Source organism: Ruditapes philippinarum, unplaced genomic scaffold, assembly GCF_026571515.1.
Source record: "Ruditapes philippinarum isolate M1 unplaced genomic scaffold, ASM2657151v2 ctg194_1_1_1_1, whole genome shotgun sequence".
Lineage (NCBI taxonomy): Eukaryota > Metazoa > Mollusca > Bivalvia > Venerida > Veneridae > Ruditapes > Ruditapes philippinarum.
In genome coordinates, this window is record NW_026853964.1 from 280,542 (window position 1) to 300,348 (window position 19,807).

Here is a 19,807-nt window from a genome sequence, read left to right on the forward strand (position 1 = left end):
CCTTTGGTTTATATAGAATTTATTTTAGTTTGATTGTGTAGGAAGCTATAGGCTTAAAGAGACACTTTTGTATCCATTTCTGGAACCAACAAGAACTGAGCAATCAGTGTAAAGTTTCTTGCTCAAGTAAACAGCGACTCAACCCTGATGGGGTTTGAATCCATGCGACTAGTGATCATTAGATTACTAGCCGTGCCACCACTTATATCTTTAAGCAGTGGTGGTAACCGCCAGCTTGTTTGGACAGTATACTGTCTGGCCATATGGCCATTTTGATAAATGACTTCTTTGCAATATGAAATATGTATTTATGACCTTCATCCCCATTTTAAACAAAAGTATGATAATACAGTTCATAATATGAATAAAATGAGCTTTGTCTTAATTATGCACGTGTTTTTCACTAATACTTTTCAACTACGGACCTATTTTTATTTTATTATCAATCACTGAAAATTCTCAAGCGCACTGTTTTATAGTTTTAATAGTTTAAAGGTTTGAATTTTACAATGTACAGGTCAAAAAAATTTTTTAAAAGGGTGTATGCATAAAAAATAGAGGTAATGGGAGGAGTTTTAGCAGAATGGGTTGGAAAGTCCTATTAATCATGTTTTATTTTGTTTCACATTCAGGCTAGTGTGGAAAGACAACAACAACACATGTACAGGACCTACAGTGGTAGCTAGATACTGGAGCCAAGATAATGGTAAACTTTCCATATTAATTATAAAATACATCTTAATAATTATGTCGTATTTATTATGTACCTATAAATTTTCTCCCTAAAATAGGCGTAAATCTTGAAGCGGGAATACACTTAAATGGATAGAAAAAATCTGTATTCTGCAAGTGACAAATGCAGTACCATATATGGAAGTGCCAGACTACTTTTTTACATTGGTTCTCATCTTTGCTGTGTATTACATAGCATATGGAAAACGGAACCAAACTTTTGGAGGCTTGGTCTCTTGCAAAAATTACATATTCATCCATCATTCATGATTTTTTTTTTTTTTTGAGAGCCATTTTTAGCTCACCTGTCACAAAGTGACAGGGTGAGCTTATGTGATCGCTTTTCGTCCGGCGTCCGTCCGGCGTCCCTCCGTCCGTCCGTCCGTAAACTTTTGCTTTAAATGACATCTCCTCATAAACCACTGAGCCAATTTCATCCAAACTTCACAGGAATGTTCCTTTGGTGGTCACCTTTAAAAATTGTTCAAAGAATTTAATTCCATGCAGAACTCTGGTTGCCATGGCAACGGAAAGAAAAATCTTTAAATATCTTCTTTTAAACAACCCTAAGAGCTAGAGCTTAGATATTTGGCATGAAACATCTTCTAATGAGTGTCTACCAAGTTTGTTCAAATAAAAGCCCTGGAGTCAATATTAGCCCCACCCTAGGGGGTCATTGATTTTCACTATATGCATATAGTAAAAACTAAAAAAATCTTCTTTTAAAGAACCCAAAGAGCTAGAGCTAAGATATTTGGCATGAAACATCTTCTAGTGAGTGTCTACCAAGTTTGTTCAAATAAAAGCCCTGGGGTCAAAATTGGCCCCGCCCGGGGGGGGGGGTCATTGATTTTCCCTATATGCATATAGTAAAAACTTAAAAAATCTTCTTTTAAAGAACTGTAAGAGCTAGAGCTTAGATATTTGGCATGAAACATCTTCTAGTAAATGTCTACAAAGTTTGTTCAAATAAAAGCCCTGGGGTCAAAATTGGCCCCGCCCAAGGGGGTCATTGATTTTCCCTATATGCATATAGTAAAAACTAAAAAAATCTTCTTTTAAAGAACCCAAAGAGCTAGAGCTAAGATATTTAGCATGAAACATCTTCTAATGAGTGTCTACCAAGTTTGTTCAAATAAAAGCCCTGAGGTCAAAATTGGCCCTGCCCCAGGGGGTCATAGATTTTCCCTATATGCATACAGTAAAAACTTAAAAAATCTTCTTTTAAAGAACCCAAAGAGCTAGAGCTAAGATATTTGGCATGAAACATCTTCTAGTGAGTGTCTACCAAGTTTGTTCAAATAAAAGCCCTGGGGTCAAAATTGGCCCCGCCCCTTGGGGTCATTTATTTTCCCTATATGCATATAGTAAAAACTTAAAAAATCTACTTTTAAAGAACCGTAAGAGCTAGAGCTTAGATATTTGGCATGAAACATCTTCTAGTGAATGTCTACCAAGTTTGTTCAAATAAAAGCCCTGGGGTCAAAATTGGCCCCGCCCCTTGGGGTCATTGATTTTCCCTATATGCATATAGTAAAAACTTAAAAATCTTCTTTTAAAGAACCCAAAGAGCTAGAGCTAAGATATTTAGCATGAAACATCTTTAAGTAAATATCAACAAAGTTTGTTCAAATAAAAGCCCGGGGGTCAAATCTGGCCCTGATAATTGTGTTGTAGAAGCTGTGAGAGGTCTTGTGAGATATTAATTTTGCAATGTTGCTTGTAGCTAGATACAAAGCCTCAGAAGGCTACTACAACATATTATTCTGTATAGGGTAAAGTGGTCGTAAGTCGGACACGATTGAAAGTCAGACATTTTTAGCTGTTCATTAAATGTTGTAGAAACGTTTCTAACATGCCAATAAGTGCAGTCAAACCAACCTTAACATTTTAACCGTGCATAGTTGTCTTTCTTGTCAGCGTGGCTTACTTCCTGTCTTTCTGAATATTGTTACTATAAATAGCTCTATCGGCGCGAAATTTGAAAATCTGGATTCCAGAAAAGTAAGACTGGTCTTCCTATTTCAGTGGTTTAAAGTATTAAAAATTAAATAATGTGTATGTAAATATATATCAACTATACAAATATACATGTTTACTTTGTGTTCTAAACTTGTTTAATTATTTTGCCTCGTATTTCTTTTACCTTTCCCCACCCGGCGTAGGAACCAAATTAGATGTTAAGTCGGACAATCAAAAGTGAAAATTTGATGTTAAGTTGGACACTGTTCAAAGTAGGTTCTATTGACATAATTACCCATTGTTCTATACATGACTTATCTACAAGGTCTAGTTTTATTCTTTATAACGACAAAGAGCGTATAGGCCTATCTAGTAAAAGAAAGATATTTTTTAAGCTTCCTATATTTTTTGCGATACAATAAATTCATCATTGTATTTATTGAAGATTAATATCAAATGACATTACATCTAGATCTATAGTTAGATAATTGATTGAAAAAAATGTCTTCAGTGTTCGATATTTTTTAATATAGACAAGATACAATTCTGACAAGGCATGCGCTCTACGAATAGACGAAAGGATAGGCGGATACCGCGCTACATGAAATTTAATTAGGCTCTTGTCACTGCTTCCTTCCTATCATTATTCTAGATCTAGAGTTCATATATATTCATGGTTCATTAATACTTACGCTATATAACTTCTTTCTAAAATGTGATATTTGGTATTCGTGTTTTCAAATAATGTAAGATATCTTTATGTCAAACATATGTTCACCTCATTACTTAGCTGCTTTTTTCTTTGTTTTACAATTTAAATGGTTTCTTAGTTTCAAAGTGTTACCAACTTTAACTTTGTTATTGCTTGGTTGTAACTGGAGCCAAACTTGTATTAGATTAGTCTCAATATTTCGACGGCAAGACAGACCGATTTTATAATCTGATATTTCATAGATGTCTGTCGCAAAGGGCGACTATCGTATATATAAAAAAAGCCATAAAGCGCACAATTTGTTGGGCTAGTATATGATCTACCTGAAACATAAAGGTCCTAGTCGCCATGTCGGCTTGTGTTACCTGCGTCGTGAAGACGCACAGAAACTTAAAATGATACACTTATGTTCAAAGCTTCGCTCTTATAAAAAGTCCAATCTACGTTATATAACAGCAATTAATAAAAAGAAAATACATAATTACAGAATATCAGAATCACGATTAACATGTGTAAGGCAGACACACTTCATTAACCTGGGAACATATATAAATGAGCCGTGTCACGACAAAACCAACATAGTGCGTTTGCGACCAGCATGAATCCAGACCAGACTACGCATTCGCCGCGCAGTCTGATCAGGATTCACGCTGTTCTCTACTTGTAATAGGGTTGGTAAGCCAACAGCATGGATCACATTCACATTTTGCCGTAACATATATATTATCATGATTGAACACCTTTCTCTGTTTAAATGACATGTTGCTTTTTTGCTATTTTTTGTTGTTGTTTTTTTTTGTTTGATTTTGCTCTGCATGAATTCAAACATATATTAAGAAATTAAATCCCAAATACGTCCTAGACCTTTGTCAGTTCTAAAGTGAAAGCAGTGACAACAGCCTAATTTGATTTCAATTTAGCATATAAATGTGTTACTGTTGCGTAACAATATTCATGCTGTCACAGGTATCTTTCAGAAAATATATTTTATTAGACAAACGAAAATGTTCTAGCTGAACCATCCATACACATAAAATAAAACAGCAAATTTCGACCCTCTCCTCCGAATGTGATATTTTCTTCAACCAAAAAGCATATTGTTGTTTAGATGTTGTGAGAAAAACAGGAAATTGTGTACGTTTCTAGCCTTTGGGTGGGAGAGTGGGGTTTACGTACGTCTTACCAACGAAGTATTACTAAAGTCATATTGCGTTGTCCGGAGCCAGCTTTACCAGCTTTACTGATAGAGGAAGACGTCAGGTGCCCCTCTGTACGTTATTTCAGGCACAAAAGAGCAACTAAGTAGAACAAGCGACATTCCGTAAGCTAGCTTGATAGCTTTCTCACATGTAGAAACCTACGATGCTTGCGTGACTGGAACCAACAAAAATAAATACATAATTGAAATCATTTAAAATGCTTACTTACAAAAACATTGAATGAGTTCATGTATGTAACGGCGTATACGCCTATTTTTACGTTTATGCGTCGGCTGCATGTTTTGTCAGATTTGCATGTTGTGTCTATTACCCTGAAGACACTTTTTTCAAAATAAAATATCACGGTAACGTCAATATTTTAGTGTTTCATTTAATTTGCAAACTAAATGTTTTATTTACACTGTACTTACGTACTTTAATCAAACTAAAATACAAATTAGTCTGTAAGCATTAAATACGCCCCGTTTCTGATATAGTCAGTCTGATCATTGGGAGCGATGAGAAATGAACTTACTCAGAATCATCAGTCACACAAATTATGCTATAAACTTTAGTTAAAAATATAATAATTATATTATTTATAATGTTTATAATATTTCTGGAACAATAATACAACATCCATATATTTCATTCGATTATTTTGATGAATACCGATTAGAACGGGACCGTAATTTTTACCGCCCAAGTCAAAAAAATTGGTGTCCGACTCAACATCAAATCCGTCCGAGTCAACATCAAATGCTGGTACCTGGCTTTACACCCGATTTTTGTTCTTTTCTTACACTGGTTCCGAGTAATTATGATTGTTTTTCGCATTTTAAAGTATTCCCCCGTGTGTAAGTGCTTTGGAAATTCCGATATGTTTCTAAAAATAGATTCTACAAACGGAAGAAGCAATGATGTGTCCGACTTACGATCACTTTACCCTATGTAAGATCATAAGATGTTATTTCATAAAGACTTTTATCATGCATCTGTGCCATTTTTGCACTCTGTAAAAACTGTATTGCATGGCCTGAAACATTTTTCCATAAGAAATAGATGGAATATATATTTGTGTACCTTCATATTACAAAAATGCATTGAACTTATTGGATTAAATAATATTATATTTGCCAGAGGCATTATTTAGTCAAGTACTGGTGTCTTATAGATTATAGTAGAAATATTGTTATGAAATACTGCAAAAGCAGTCTTAAACCGCATATAACATGTAAAATATCACTTGGATCTTGAATGTTTTCAGTACATTTTTCTCAATATTGATTTTCTTGAAATATTTTGGCTCATCTGGAGGTGTGCAGCTTTAAGGACTTTCAATATCAAGATACTATAATAGAGCCACCAACAGTATTAAGCCTGGTCAGACTGCATGGATGTGTAGCCTTGCTTGGATCTATATTGGTAGCAAAGACTGATCATAATTGTTTCAATTTCAGCAGGTTATAGATTACTGCAAAGATTGAATTTATTTGTCATTATTTATATACAAAGTTTTGCTTAAAGGGTATAAAGCAATATCTAATGAAAAATTTTGTAAAGATTTAAAAGCTGTAAATACATATTGTTTTCATATTGTATCAGTATTATCTCAAAAAAGATGTTACATAGAATGCCCGTGTTATTTAACATACATGAATATTGTAGGTAAATCAGAATAAAATGTTCCGGAACAAAATATTCCCCTACTATTTTAGTTTGTTTACCCATTATATAACACATGTTCAACTTGCTTTCATTAAACTATATGGACATATTTCTTTTGATTTACAGTTTATGTAGCTATTTTAATTATAAAATTAAATAAACAATATTTTTGACATCTAAAAACACCAAAGATATAGCTTTATACACTTTAATATAAAGGTTTCATCAGGTATTTCTGTATACATAGGAGCAACCTGTGGTGCTCTGGGAGCAGGAATGTCCGGGAATATTAATACTCCAAACTTCCCGAATCAGTACCCCCTGAATGTGATGTGTAACTGGACACTACCAGTTACTGTCAATACCTCGATGATGTATCTCACTGTCAAATCACTAGACTTTCAACGAGGACATTCCCTTACACTACAGGTAATCTATATCTTCTTGTTGGTTTATGTCTTTGTGTGGTGTTGCAAACTTAAAGCATCATCAGCGGTCAAAACTACCCTCACCTGCTGAAGCTAATATGCATAGACTCTAGTGATTTGAACCTGTAAGAGGCGACTAAATGGGTTCGAATCACTGCAAACTATGCATCTCTTAGTTCTAGAAGGTGAGGCGGTTTTGACTGCTGATGTTGCTCTAAGTTTTTAACATCCGAGGTTAGCCAATATCATCTTTCCTGTTTTGGCGCCATATGACCTAAATTGTGTGCTGATAAACAATTTCGAAGAAACAAACAAGAAATGATGAACAAGTTGGTAGGTATATATACATCTGTATTTTTTTAATATTTTGAATCATACACTTGCACAAGATCAGCTGTTTGCTGTTCCAAGGTTGTCTGGAATAATGTACATAACATGTACTCAACCCAAACCTCACACTTTAGGTAAGTTTTTGCAAGTTTGTATCTCCATTACTATTGAAAGGAATGGGTTTTATATAGAGATATGTCCCTGTCAAGCACTGAGAGTAGTCTTATTCCCATACTCTATCCACGTTTTTCATAAAATAAGGGCTGATTTTTTTTTATTGTTTTTTTGGACATATTTTATGTTGATTTAGAATGACTTATACTAGCGCTAATTACTATTTTTTTACTAGACAATGTGTTTTTCCTACTTTATACATAATGTTCATTAAAAAAAAAGATGAAAATGAACATGTGAATCTAGAGGCATGTTTCTTTAAAGGTTTCGAGATATCATGTTGATTTGTTATTGTTTTCAGAATACCAGTACTTCTAGTACCATAGCAAACTTTACTGGTACATCTAGTGATCTGATTGTACCAAACAGAAACCTGTCCATGATCTTCAATGCAACATTACAAGGCTCAACACAGACCGGACAAGGGGCACAACTCATGTACAAAGTTCTGAGTAAGTGAACATTGATATTTCTACCTTCTAAAATAAATTGTACAGGCAAATCTGTGAATTACGATAATCCAAAGGAGAAAAAAGGAGGCAGTTGTAGACAAGTGGTCTGTATTTGAAGATAAGTGTTATCTTTAATTAATGAAGGTTTTTCAAAGAGTGGTCTTTATTAACAGGGTGGTCTTCATGGTGAGTTGGTTCTTAATACAGTGAGTTTTGACTGTATATTTTACAATTATTGTATATGTTATTGTACATTTATTGTATACAGGTTGCCTTTACCCTTTACCTGAAGCTGTTGACTACAAAATTTGTTTATATATATATATATATTTGAATATCTATTTTGATACTACCCAGTATTGATGTCAAGTGTGGGAACATGGTCATGACTCCAGTAGCACTTGAATTCACAATCCCAATGTTGAAAAGGCCTCAAATCCACCTCTCTTCAAGGAAATTTATTAATTCTCAGCAAATGTTGATAACAATTCATGTATGAGTATTTTCGATCTTTCCGAACTAAAGATAGCTTTTGTTAATGCAATGTGATCTTATCATTGCCAATATTACATGAAATATGAAGAAGAAAAACAGAATACATGTATCTTTTCTCTTATTTTCAGCCTGCGGTGGACTGGTTACTAATTACCCTGCCAATCTGACCGTCCCTAAAGGAAAAAACCAGTCTGTAGAGTGTATCTGGATCATTCAGGTGCCTTTAAACGGAACAAAGCAATCGGTGAACATTGTGCTCGCTAACATTACAGTGAAAGGATATAAAAATGCTTCGAAGTAAGATTGTATAATGTATACCTAATTCTTAATGTTAAAAGTTTCGCAGAATGAAAATAAATTTCTTTTTTTTTTTTTCATAATCATATGATATTTATTGGTATTTAGCTCCCCTTGCACAAAATTAGGATCACTCATTGTTCAGCATCTGGCAGCTGCTCTCAAGCTGTCTATATAGATGATATAAAACGTCACGATTATCCAATGAAAATTGACGTTACAAACATGCAGATTTATCTTTTATTTTACAGTGGTGTACTGGAGATACACGATGGAAGCTCAGTACGTGACCAGAGTATCACGGTGAACATGACGCAGAAAAACACGACCACTGTCTACAGTCGCACCAACTTCCTGTTTGTCAGATATGCTTACACAATCTCTACAAACCAGCCTTTCACCTTCAATTTTACTTACGCTACCTTCAGTAAGTGATTTTATGTATATCCTGTATATCCATATTAAACACAGGGATGTCATAAATGTCCCTTGATATGAATTCTAACTGTATTTTAGACCACAGAGTTTCTGTTACGCAATTGATGCGTATAAGACAGGATTATCTACCGGTCCTAGAAAGGCACAACTCATGTAAGACAAGTCGCAGAGCTTCATTACGACCATAAAAAGTTACCCTCTAGCTAGATATTTCGGTCTTTACCAGCAGCCAGTGTAAGGTCCTTATAACGTATTTACAAAGTTTATCATGTAACCTAAACTGAATTAAATTACAAGTTGATGGTCAATTTTTATACGCCCGTTTGAAAAACGGGACGTATTATGGGAACGCCCCTGGCGGGCGGGCGGCGTCCAATTTTGTCCGGAGCATATCTCCTACATGTATGGAGGGATTTTAATGAAACTTCATAGAAATGTTCACCACTATGAGGAGCAGTGTCGCGCACATATAATTTAGGTCAATATATACAAGGTCAAGGTCACTAAAGATGATGAAATATCCAGATTTTGATCCGGAGCATATCTCCTACACGCATGGAGGGATTTTAATGAAATTTCATAGAAATGTTCACCATTATGAGAAGCCATGTCACGCACATGAACTAGGTCTCTAGGTCAAAGGTCAAGGTCACACTTAGAGCTCATTAAAAAACGCTTGTCCGGAGCAAAACTTCCACATGCATAGAGGGATTTCAATATAACTTGGCACAAATGTTTACCATTGTGAGGCGGAGTGTCGCACACAAAATTCAGGTCCCTGCAGCCAAGGTCAAGGTCACACATAGAGGTCAAAGTTTAGATAAAAATATGAAGATGTGTATAGGGATGATTTAATCATCATTTATTGAGGGATTGTAACACAAATGGTCATTATCATGACTACGGCTGTGACACATGTACTTTAGGTCAATATATGCAAGGTCAAGGTCACTAAAGATGGTGAAATATCCAGATTTTGTCTGGAGCATATCTCCTACATGTATGGAAGAATTTTTATAATACTTTATGGAAATGTTCACCACCATGATATGTATTGCTCCATGCATGATCCAGGTCAAAGGTCAAGGCCACACTTAGAGCTCATAGAAAAACGCTTGTCTGGAGCAAAACTTCTACATTCATAGGGGGATTTCAATATAACTTGGCACAAATGTTCACCATTGTGAGGCTGAGTGCCATGCATAAAATTCAGGTCCCTGCGACCAAGGTCAAGGTCACACATCCTGTGCATATCTTCCCTACTGATTTGTTTTAAGGTTCATTTAACAACACAGTGCCAAGAATAAAAACTTGCTTGCTAGATAACACTTATCCATAATGCCCCCATCTCCATCTAAAGCTTTCGTAAACGGGCGTATTTTGTGACTATGGCACCCTTGTTGCAATATAGAAACAAACAATAATTATGCCAAGCATTGATCCATGGATCATGGAGCATATTGGCTTTTGATCTGCCTCTTTCAGGGCAACTATAAGCTAGGCCATAATATCTTTTTCAAGGGTGAATGGTTCATGGTTGAGTGGTTAAGATGGCTGAAATTAATTAAATCAGTGGCCTCTTAACCCTGTGGGTTCAAATCCCATCTTTTATGTGAAGAAACTATCAAGCTTATTAAGAGAAGGTTGGTGGTTCTACCACAGATATAATTAAAACGATGCATAAATGAATACCTGAGGTTTTCCTCCACTAGTCATGTACATGTATTTGTGGGCTTTGGTGGCTAAGCAGTTAAGGTCGCCAACTTAAATCACTTGCCTCTCACTACTGTGGGTTTGAATCCTGTCAGGGACTTTAGGTTCTTTCCAGTGAGGAAGCTTTCCAGCTAGCATCTGGGTCTACTCAGGTGCCCCTTGTGTGCCTGAAATAGTGCACTAAGGGGTTTTGAGGTCTTCCTTCACCAGTAGAGCCGGAAAGTTGCAATATGGCCCTAGTAGTGTGGGTTTGATTTAAAATCCAACAAAACAAACAAATAAACCATGTATTTTGTATAAATGTACCATATTTTGCAGACTGTAACAGTACAAGTCAGTGCGATAATGGTGTATGTATACATCCTGACTGGAGATGTAACGGGGTACCAGACTGTAGAGATGGTAAAGATGAGAAACACTGTAACGGTTCCCAGCCTATCCCACCAGCACCTACTCCAGCTCCTAACAAAGGAGGGAAGAAAGCTGGGGGTAAGTATAGAAACTAAAAAGGTCAAACCAAGAATCTTACAATTTAAAAGATCTCTTTTAATCTTGACCGATACTGGAACCGAAAATGATGGCCTTTTCAACCAGTTTAGATACAGACTAGCATCCTCATGCATGCAGTCTAGCCAGGATCTATAGTGTTGAATGTCTGCAAGCATGTGGCTGGGTGTAAACAATTTGTTTCTGTACACAGCTCCTCCTTTATTTAACAAGGGATTTCATTGAAACTTAAACAAAAAGATTGTCATCAAATTTCCTTGGGCATTTTGTCAAGATTTTGTGATTTGATAATTTTTTTTCAGATTTATGGCCCTTTGTTATTTTTGTTTAACATATGGAATATTGTCGGAAAATCTATTTTTTAGTGATGATTTCCTGTCATTTGATCTCTATATCTCCTCTGAATATAATACAAGACCCGGCTATTTACATTTCAGTGGCAAGTTACTGGGTGGTTATTTGTCTGTTGCTTGGAGTAGTCATAGGTGTAATGCTGACCATCTTTGTCCCAAAATGCATCAGAAACGTACGTGGAAGGAACAGGTCGCCAGGAAGTAACTACGGCTCTCTCCACGAAGACACATAGATATGCATATTTAACGTATGTAACACCGGGTAACTCAAATGAAGAACAAAATACCACACTAGGAAAAAAAGACTTTTATTAATTTACCAGATTTGCCAATATCATGCAGACTACTTTATTTTTTTGTAAATGTTACTATAAAGAGATTGAGAGTTGGCATGTTTCCAATAACTTGTTGAGTATTGCTAAAAATAGATTGAAAGTTGGCATTTTTCCAATAACTTGTTGAGTATTGCTAAAAATAGATTAAGAGTTGGCATTTTTCCAATTACTTGTTGAGTACTGGTTGTTTAAGTTTAATTTCAGAAAGTTTAATAAGCTTTGTGGGAACTAACAATTTTGACAAGGATACATGTAGATCTGAAACCACATTTTAGTGATATATTTCTCAAAATATTTTTTTAATTTTAATTGAGATTTTGTAGTAAGTAACTGCCATAAGTAATTCTTCAGATTTTGTTTTTGTGTTTCTATGTTGTTGACTTTTTTTTCGTATTTTTGAAGAGAAGAAATTGTGTTTGCTGCTTTTGTTATACATATATTTTTCAGTTTACTAATTTAAATGTAAGAAAGTTATTAATACATGTATATTTTTAGGACAAGTTGTTCATTTGTTACAATAATTTACTTTTTGTTCTATTTATAGCAAGTCTCAAAAAATAACAGGCATGTTATCTGATAATTATGGTTGATTGACAGATGTCAGTGTAAATTACACCATATACAATTAGCACTGTCATTTAAACTGTAAAGATTATACATTGCCTGAACATGTAAAATTTTTGTTAATGATGGGCCTTAAAATCAAGTTCATTAATGCGTAACATTGCAAGTTCTGGTTTCACAGGCTTAAACCTTCAACCTGCTGGGTGCGAAAGTGATACCCTTTTGCCACCAGTATAGAGCCAGGCCAGCATGCACTCGACAATGGACAGTATCAAAAATAAAAGCTTGGCAAGTTCATTTAAGAAATTCAGAAGGTTAGGGATTAATGACTAATAATATCTGTCATATGTTGCGGTTCGGATCGGAATATCCGTCCCGAGGTGACCCGCCCATTGGGCGGTAACGAGGCTTGCCGAGTTACCGCCCATGGGCGGGTAACCGAGGGGCGGATATTCCGATCCGAACCGCAAACATATGTCAGATATTTTTTCTTGCATATTCTACCATATTCCATTATATTTTAAATTCTTTATCTTTATTTTCAATGGAAATTTATATCATGATAACCGTAACTACTTTCTTACAACAGCGTATGAAATTGTAACTTCATTCATAACAGTAAAATGACGTCATCCTAAGCGTGCCATTGTACAGCACGCGACTCATCTGGCACCCCCCATGCCAGATGAAATTTACGGCATGGGTAAAACTAACGGAAACGCCAGTCTGCTATGCAAGAAAAAGGCCATACTTGGTAGGGATTCAATATGAAGTGAAAACACGAGTGTGATACTGTAATTCAACAAAATTAAAATCCAATTTCCATTCTGACTCTATGTTCCGAGGGTTAAAATTGAGCAACATTCCTTTCTGTGATTGTTTTGATGATACATTTGAAAGTTTTGTCCTTGTTTAACGAAGGAAAACAAATGTAAAAAACAGTTGTGTGTCTTTATATCAAGTAACCATATCAATGTTTTCATTCCCTATGGCCTTATGGTTCTATGTAGTCTCATGCGCAGAGTATTGTTGATATAGTATATACATGTATATTTGTATATCCATGGGTGGCCATGATTCGTTACCCTAAGCATTTTACAGTGCTAGTTTGATACACTTTATTTTCTAATGACCCCAAGTGTTCTATGTTGAAGAAATTTAGCAGATACTTTCAATTTACTTTGTTGTTTAAAAATATCCAACTGTTTTCTATCTTAATAAATATTTGTTGAAACTTTGTGACATAAACAGTAACAATGTTGACTCACGGACAGGTACGAATTCAAGGCACCTTACAATACTTTATACATACAGTCTTATACCTGTTATTGTGAACATTCCTCTTTTTTTTTCGATACAAATTTACACCAAATATTGTGAACACGAGATATGGAACAAATGTAATTATATTAATTTGCAATGTGCTTAGATGAATGGAAGTGTTTTTAGCTCACCTGTCACAAAGTGACAGGGTGAGCTTTTGTGATCGCTTTTCGTCCGGCGTCCGTCCGGCGTCCGTCCGTAAACTTTTACTTTAAATGACATCTCCTCATAAACCACTAAGCCAATTTCATCCAAACTTCACAGGAATGTTCCTTTGGTGGTCACCTTTAAAAATTGTTCAAAGAATTTAATTCCATGCAAAAGTCTGGTTGCCATGGCAACCGAAAGAAAAAACTTTAAATATCTTCTTTTAAAAAACCATAAGAGCTAGAGCTTAGATATTTGGCATGAAACAACATCTAGTGAGTGTCTACCAAGTTTGTTCAAATAAAAGCCCTGGGGTCAAAATTGGCCCCGCCCCGGGGGGTCATTGATTTTCCCTATATGCATATAGTAAAAACTTAAAAAACCTTCTTTTAAAGAACCCAAAGAGCTAGAGCTTAGATATTTGGCATGAAACATGTTCTAATTGGTGTCTACCAAGTTTGTTCAAATAAAAGCCCTGGGGTCAAAATTGGCCCCGCCCCTGGGGTCATTGATTTTCCCTATATGCATATAGTAAAAACTTAAAAAATCTTCTTTTAAAGAACCCAAAGAGCTAGAGCTAAGATATTTAGCATGAAACATGTTCTAATGGGTGTCTACCAAGTTTGTTCAAATAAAAGCCTTGGGGTGAAAATTGGCCCCGCCCCGGGGGTCATTGATTTTCCCTATATGCATATAGTAAAAACTTAAAAATCTTCTTTTAAAGGACTCAAACAGCTAGAGCTTAGATATTTGGCATGAAACATCTTCTAGTGTGTGTCTACCAAATTTGTTCAAATAAAAGCCCTGGGGTCAAAATTGGCCCCGCCCCGGGGGGTCATTGATTTTCCCTATATGCATATAGTAAAAACTTGAAAAATCTTCTTTTAAAGAACCCAAAGAGCTAGAGCTAAGATATTTAGCATGAAATGTCTTCTAATGGGTGTCTACCAAGTTTGTTCAAATAAAAGCCCTGGGGTCAAAATTGGCCCCGCCCCGGGGGGTCATTGATTTTCCCTATATGCATATAGTAAAAACTTAAAAAATCTTCTTTTAAAGAACTCAAAGAGCTATGGCTAAGATATTGAGCATCAAACATGTTCTAATAGGTGTCTACCAAGTTTGTTCAAATACAAGCCCAGGGGTGAAAATTGGCCCCGCCCCGGGGGTCATTGATTTTCTTTATATGTGTTTAGCAAAAACTTTAAATCTTCTTTGAAAAAACCCAAATAGCTAGAGTTTAGATATTAAGCATGAAACATCTTCTAGTAAGTGTCTACAAAGTTTGTTCAAATAAAAGCCCTGGGGTCAAAACTGGCCCGGCCCCAGGGGTGTCATTGTTTTTAACTATATGTGTATAGTAAAAACTAAAAAAAATCTTCTTTTAAAAAGCCCAATGAGCTAGAACTTAAATGTTTAGCATGAAACATCTTCTTATGGGTGTCTACCAAGTTTGTGCAAATAAAAGCCCTTGGGTTAAATTGGCTCTGAAACGTTGGGGGAGTGGGGGTTGGGGGGCCTATATACAGGTGAGCGACCTCAGGGCCATCATGGCCCTCTTGTTGTATTATTATTATGTGTTATTGATGAAAGTTGTATGCCTCCCTAGACGAGCAAACATACTTTAACAAATTAACAAAATGAATTAAACTAAATAAAAAAGTTTAATATTTATAAGTTTAAAGAACACTTTCATAATATTTTTTACTTTTGATAATTTTGTGTCAAAAATAAAGATACATAAATGACATAACAACACACAGAATAATGACAATATGTCCGCCTGACTGTGAATAAGAAGTTGAAGAAACAAGAAATTGTTCATATTCATGTGATTCTTAGCATATATTTTACATGATTTAATGACTGAATTTAACATTTATAATACTTTTTTCGACCTTAATTTATGTTGTCCAAAAATTGTTCATTAAAATGGGTAAGAAAGAAAACTGGTATAATTAGGGAAAATTTCGCTAAAAACTATGAATGTTTTTGTATAATCTGAAAGCTTGCTATTACAATTAAGATATTCAGTTGGATATGGGATAATAATGTGTTTATGTGGAATGGCAATTATCACATTTGTAGTTTATATTTTTGTGTAAAAGCAATAAAAAATACTCAAGAGAATCTCATATTTGTTAAAGTTATTAAATTATTGATGGGTTGTAAAAACATATTACTGTTTATATTGTGAACAATTTTTTTTTAGATCTACATAACTTAATTTTTTTCAATTTTCAAACAGTGAACTTTGTATATTTTTGCAAAACAGACTTTAATATTGTAAACATTATTTTACTTTTTACATAAATTTATGAACTTAGTTTTTTTTTTTTGCAAAACAGACTTCTTTAATATTGTGAACATTAATTACTTTTTACCTGGCATACATACTGCAGTTTCTTTTTATCATGAACTTTATAACTTTTTTTTTGCAAAACAGATGTAAGTCTTCAATTTTGCGAACTTTATATTTTTGCAAACAGATTAAGTTTAATTTTGTGAACTTAGTAGATCTGTCAAGGCATGCAAGTATTCTATGGAAGTAATCTCAATTATGATTCTTTATTTAATTTTTTGTATGATTACATGTATTTCATATTTTTTTTTGTTCAAAACAAAATTAAACTGTTATATTGCATTTTTGTAGAACATATTTAGAAGTTATAGAAAGTAGTCTACATGGGAGAAATCTGACATGTGTTATAATGAATATTTCAATTTTCAGTAGTGCAGCACAAAGTTTGTGTATGTTATGAAATGAATTTTATGTTTCTTTAGATCAATGAAAATATTCTTTATGGAAAGAATCTGGCTTGTGTTATTGTGAACTTTTTTGTTACATATCTTTTTTTCTTTTGGAAAAAAGTGTTAATCTGTAATATTGTGAACTCCTTGTTTTTACAGAACAATGTATAGAAGGGATCTGGTACAATGTATGTGTAATTGAGATTTTTTTTACATTTCTTTTAAGAATAACTGTTAATCTGTAAGATATTGTGAACTGTATTTTGTTTTGTTGTTGTTGTTTTTTCTTCGGAACATTAAAATACTCAAATCTCTTCAGAATCTCACACTTTTAATTGTGAACATTTTTCATGTTTTACTTGTTCAAAACGAATTGTATCAATAACATTGTGAATATTTTTCTTTTTATAGAGCAATTTAATCATTTTGCTAGGTAATTTATTCCCATTGTTAAGTGGTTGAAAATTTGTAAGTCACTGCCTTAAGGGACATCTGCCTGCTTAAATTCCCCTTGAATGTTTTTTTTTATCAATCTAGGTCAATTTTTGTGTTTCAGAGTAAAACATGTATTGCAATTTTAGATACCTTCAATAGGTAGCTTAGGAAAAATTTAGGATTTTTTTTGTAAATGTGTGAACTGATGTTTATGTGATGTTTTTAGTCAAGTATAAGAAGGGATAGGGCAATATTATTTGTTTTCTCAAAATTTTTATAAGCTACATACATGTATCCATCTTAAAATGGTTGTTTGGATAGTTCTTTATTGACATTCATAAATATTATAATGCTTACTTTTTTGTATACATTTTAATTATATTCACATGTGAACATCATTCAGTGATAATGAAGGCCACCATTTATATTATTTTCCCAACTGTTATAAGGGGTGATATTATAACTAGGCAATATAGCATGAACATATATCTTGCATTACTCAATAACCAATCAAAATTCTTGATAAAAAACCAGTCAACATTTTTGATAAAAAACCAGTCAACATTTCTTTATGGCAAATATATAATCACTGTTGCTTGACTCAAAAGATATCACAAGATGTTTTTCTGTTAAGCAAATTACAATCATATAAAATTATGAAATTAAAAAAAAAATCTGAAATGGTAAGAAAGAAAATTGTTTTCGATATGTTTGCTTGTTTCTTTTTATTTTCTTTTTTTACTTTATTGTAAAGTTTGATGTGAGGGAAAAGGTTGTATTTTGTGCTGAATGTTTTTTTTTTTTTCATTATTTGTAATTGTTATAAATGTAATATATTGGTTATGGTAGTGATGGTATATTTCCGCTTAACCCACCCAGTATAGAGCATGGCCAGCCATCACATCCATGCAGCCTGACTACTCTTTACGCCGTTAGTGGGCTAATTTTAGAATATTTTTATTTAAAAAAAAAACCTTGTGTTTACAATGGACAGTTCCAGCATAAAAGGGACTCCACTGTGGTTTTGAAACAATGGGACTTGAAATAATTTTTTGAGATGTTCCATTTGATGTAGGGTTAGACAAATAACTTATGTGCTAAATTTTAGATCATTTGCTCACTCTGTTATCACTGAATAATTATTTTTCTTGTGAAAATTGACCCAAATGCTTTTCAATAATAATTGGAATAGCACAAAATACGATTTCCAATTTATTTCTGGGTATATTTCTTAATTATCTTTTGCATATTTTTCTGTTTTAAGTGTCCCAGCTTACTTATGTAAGAAATTCAAATTTTATGTTTTTAGACCTTTGGACCTCAGTGGAGTTCCTTTAAAGTGGGGACAAGCCCACTATACAAATTTACAGAGTAATTATTATATATATATTTGAAGTGTAGGTTGTAGAAATGTTGTTTGTTTTACACACAGTCTGGTTATTTTGTCTTTTTATCTTATTAATCAGAGAATTCAAGTACAAACATTGTTTGGTAAATATTGATTTCGAATGTGCATGATATCTTGCTTATTACCTATTTAGTCGGTTACATTACTTTACCAATTTTAAGAAAGCAATAAAAGGATTTAAATATTCATAAAAGTGCAACTGCAAAAATTGCAATTATAAAGTAAAAAAAGGTGAATTTATCAAAAACATAATTGGGTCATGGTCATTATCAATAGATCGTAATTATATCAAGATCAATATAAGTAGATCATAATAAGGTCAAGGTCAGTATCAGTAGATCATAATTAGGTCAAGGTCAGTATCAAAAGATCATAATTAGGTCAAGGTCAGTATCAGCTGATCATTATTTGATCTACATGTAGGTCATTATATATTATCAGAAGAGGAGTAAAACCTCAAGGTCATTATAAGGTAAATGCTATATAATAAAGGTCAGTAACGAGTTATTTTCATTAATAGGTGAAAATTACTTTCCATAGGTCATCAATTGGTCAAGGTTGTTATCAGGTAATGGTTAAAATTATATCAAGAACAGTCATTATCAAGAAAGGTCATTATTAGGTCAAAGGTGGAAGTTCCTATTCAGTAAATTAAATTTAATAAGCTATCCAGTATACGTGCCATAACGTCCCAGACGTTGTCCCGGATCCGGGAAAGTGATGGAAATAGAGTGTCTGTCCCAGAAGCGTCCCGGAGATGATTAATGTCCCGGTATAGGCATGGGCTATGCTACATTAAAGCTTTAAAAAGAAAAGCCAACAATATTGGCTTCTGTTATGATTTCTGAATTTGGTGAATGACTCAATTGATATATTCTTTTCATGTGATTGATAAATGTGATTAATGTACATCTGTAATATGTAATAGCAATTAATCTTCTGAAAATTATTAACAATTACATGTATACTTAACCTTTAGAATGTTTTAGTTTTGTTACTGACCTAGTTTATTCACCATCTTTTGTTAGAAATTGTCACATCACCCGAGTGCAATATTAGGTTAACTCCTGTTGAAATTTAATACAAATTAACTTATTTCTGCACTCAGGTGTGCTTTATTACTGCTGCATGTAAATGCTTTAATTCACAAATTAATTACAAGAGTATATATAACTTGATGTTGCTTTTTATTATACAAAAACTCCCTTTGTGGCCAAGTGGTTGCCTTTAAAGGTTAAAACATCACAATTGCAGCCACTGTTTATCCCTGCATGATCTTAAGATGTGACTAAATTATGGGTAAGAATAACTGGAGTCTAATCATCTTTTTACTCCAGCAGGTAAGGTGGTTTTGGCCCCCTGGTGGTGCTTTAGGTTTGGAACACTG

At 33.9% G+C, this 19,807-nt stretch overlaps 1 protein-coding gene across 2 annotated transcripts in view; it reads left to right on the forward strand.

Moving 5' to 3' along the window:
• The window catches only part of LOC132738527 (cubilin-like), a 52,755-nt gene extending 37,720 nt beyond the window's left edge, over positions 1–15,035 (forward strand). For both annotated transcript variants that reach the window (XM_060726030.1, XM_060726031.1), the window contains 7 exons: positions 633–706; positions 6,521–6,702; positions 7,507–7,657; positions 8,281–8,449; positions 8,701–8,876; positions 10,919–11,089; positions 11,545–15,035. In XM_060726030.1, the coding sequence (XP_060582013.1) occupies positions 633–706; positions 6,521–6,702; positions 7,507–7,657; positions 8,281–8,449; positions 8,701–8,876; positions 10,919–11,089; positions 11,545–11,693 (1,072 nt within the window). In that variant the 3' untranslated portion in view covers positions 11,694–15,035. The remainder of the gene's footprint in view (positions 1–632; positions 707–6,520; positions 6,703–7,506; positions 7,658–8,280; positions 8,450–8,700; positions 8,877–10,918; positions 11,090–11,544) is intronic.
• Positions 15,036–19,807: the final 4,772 nt, after the last annotated feature.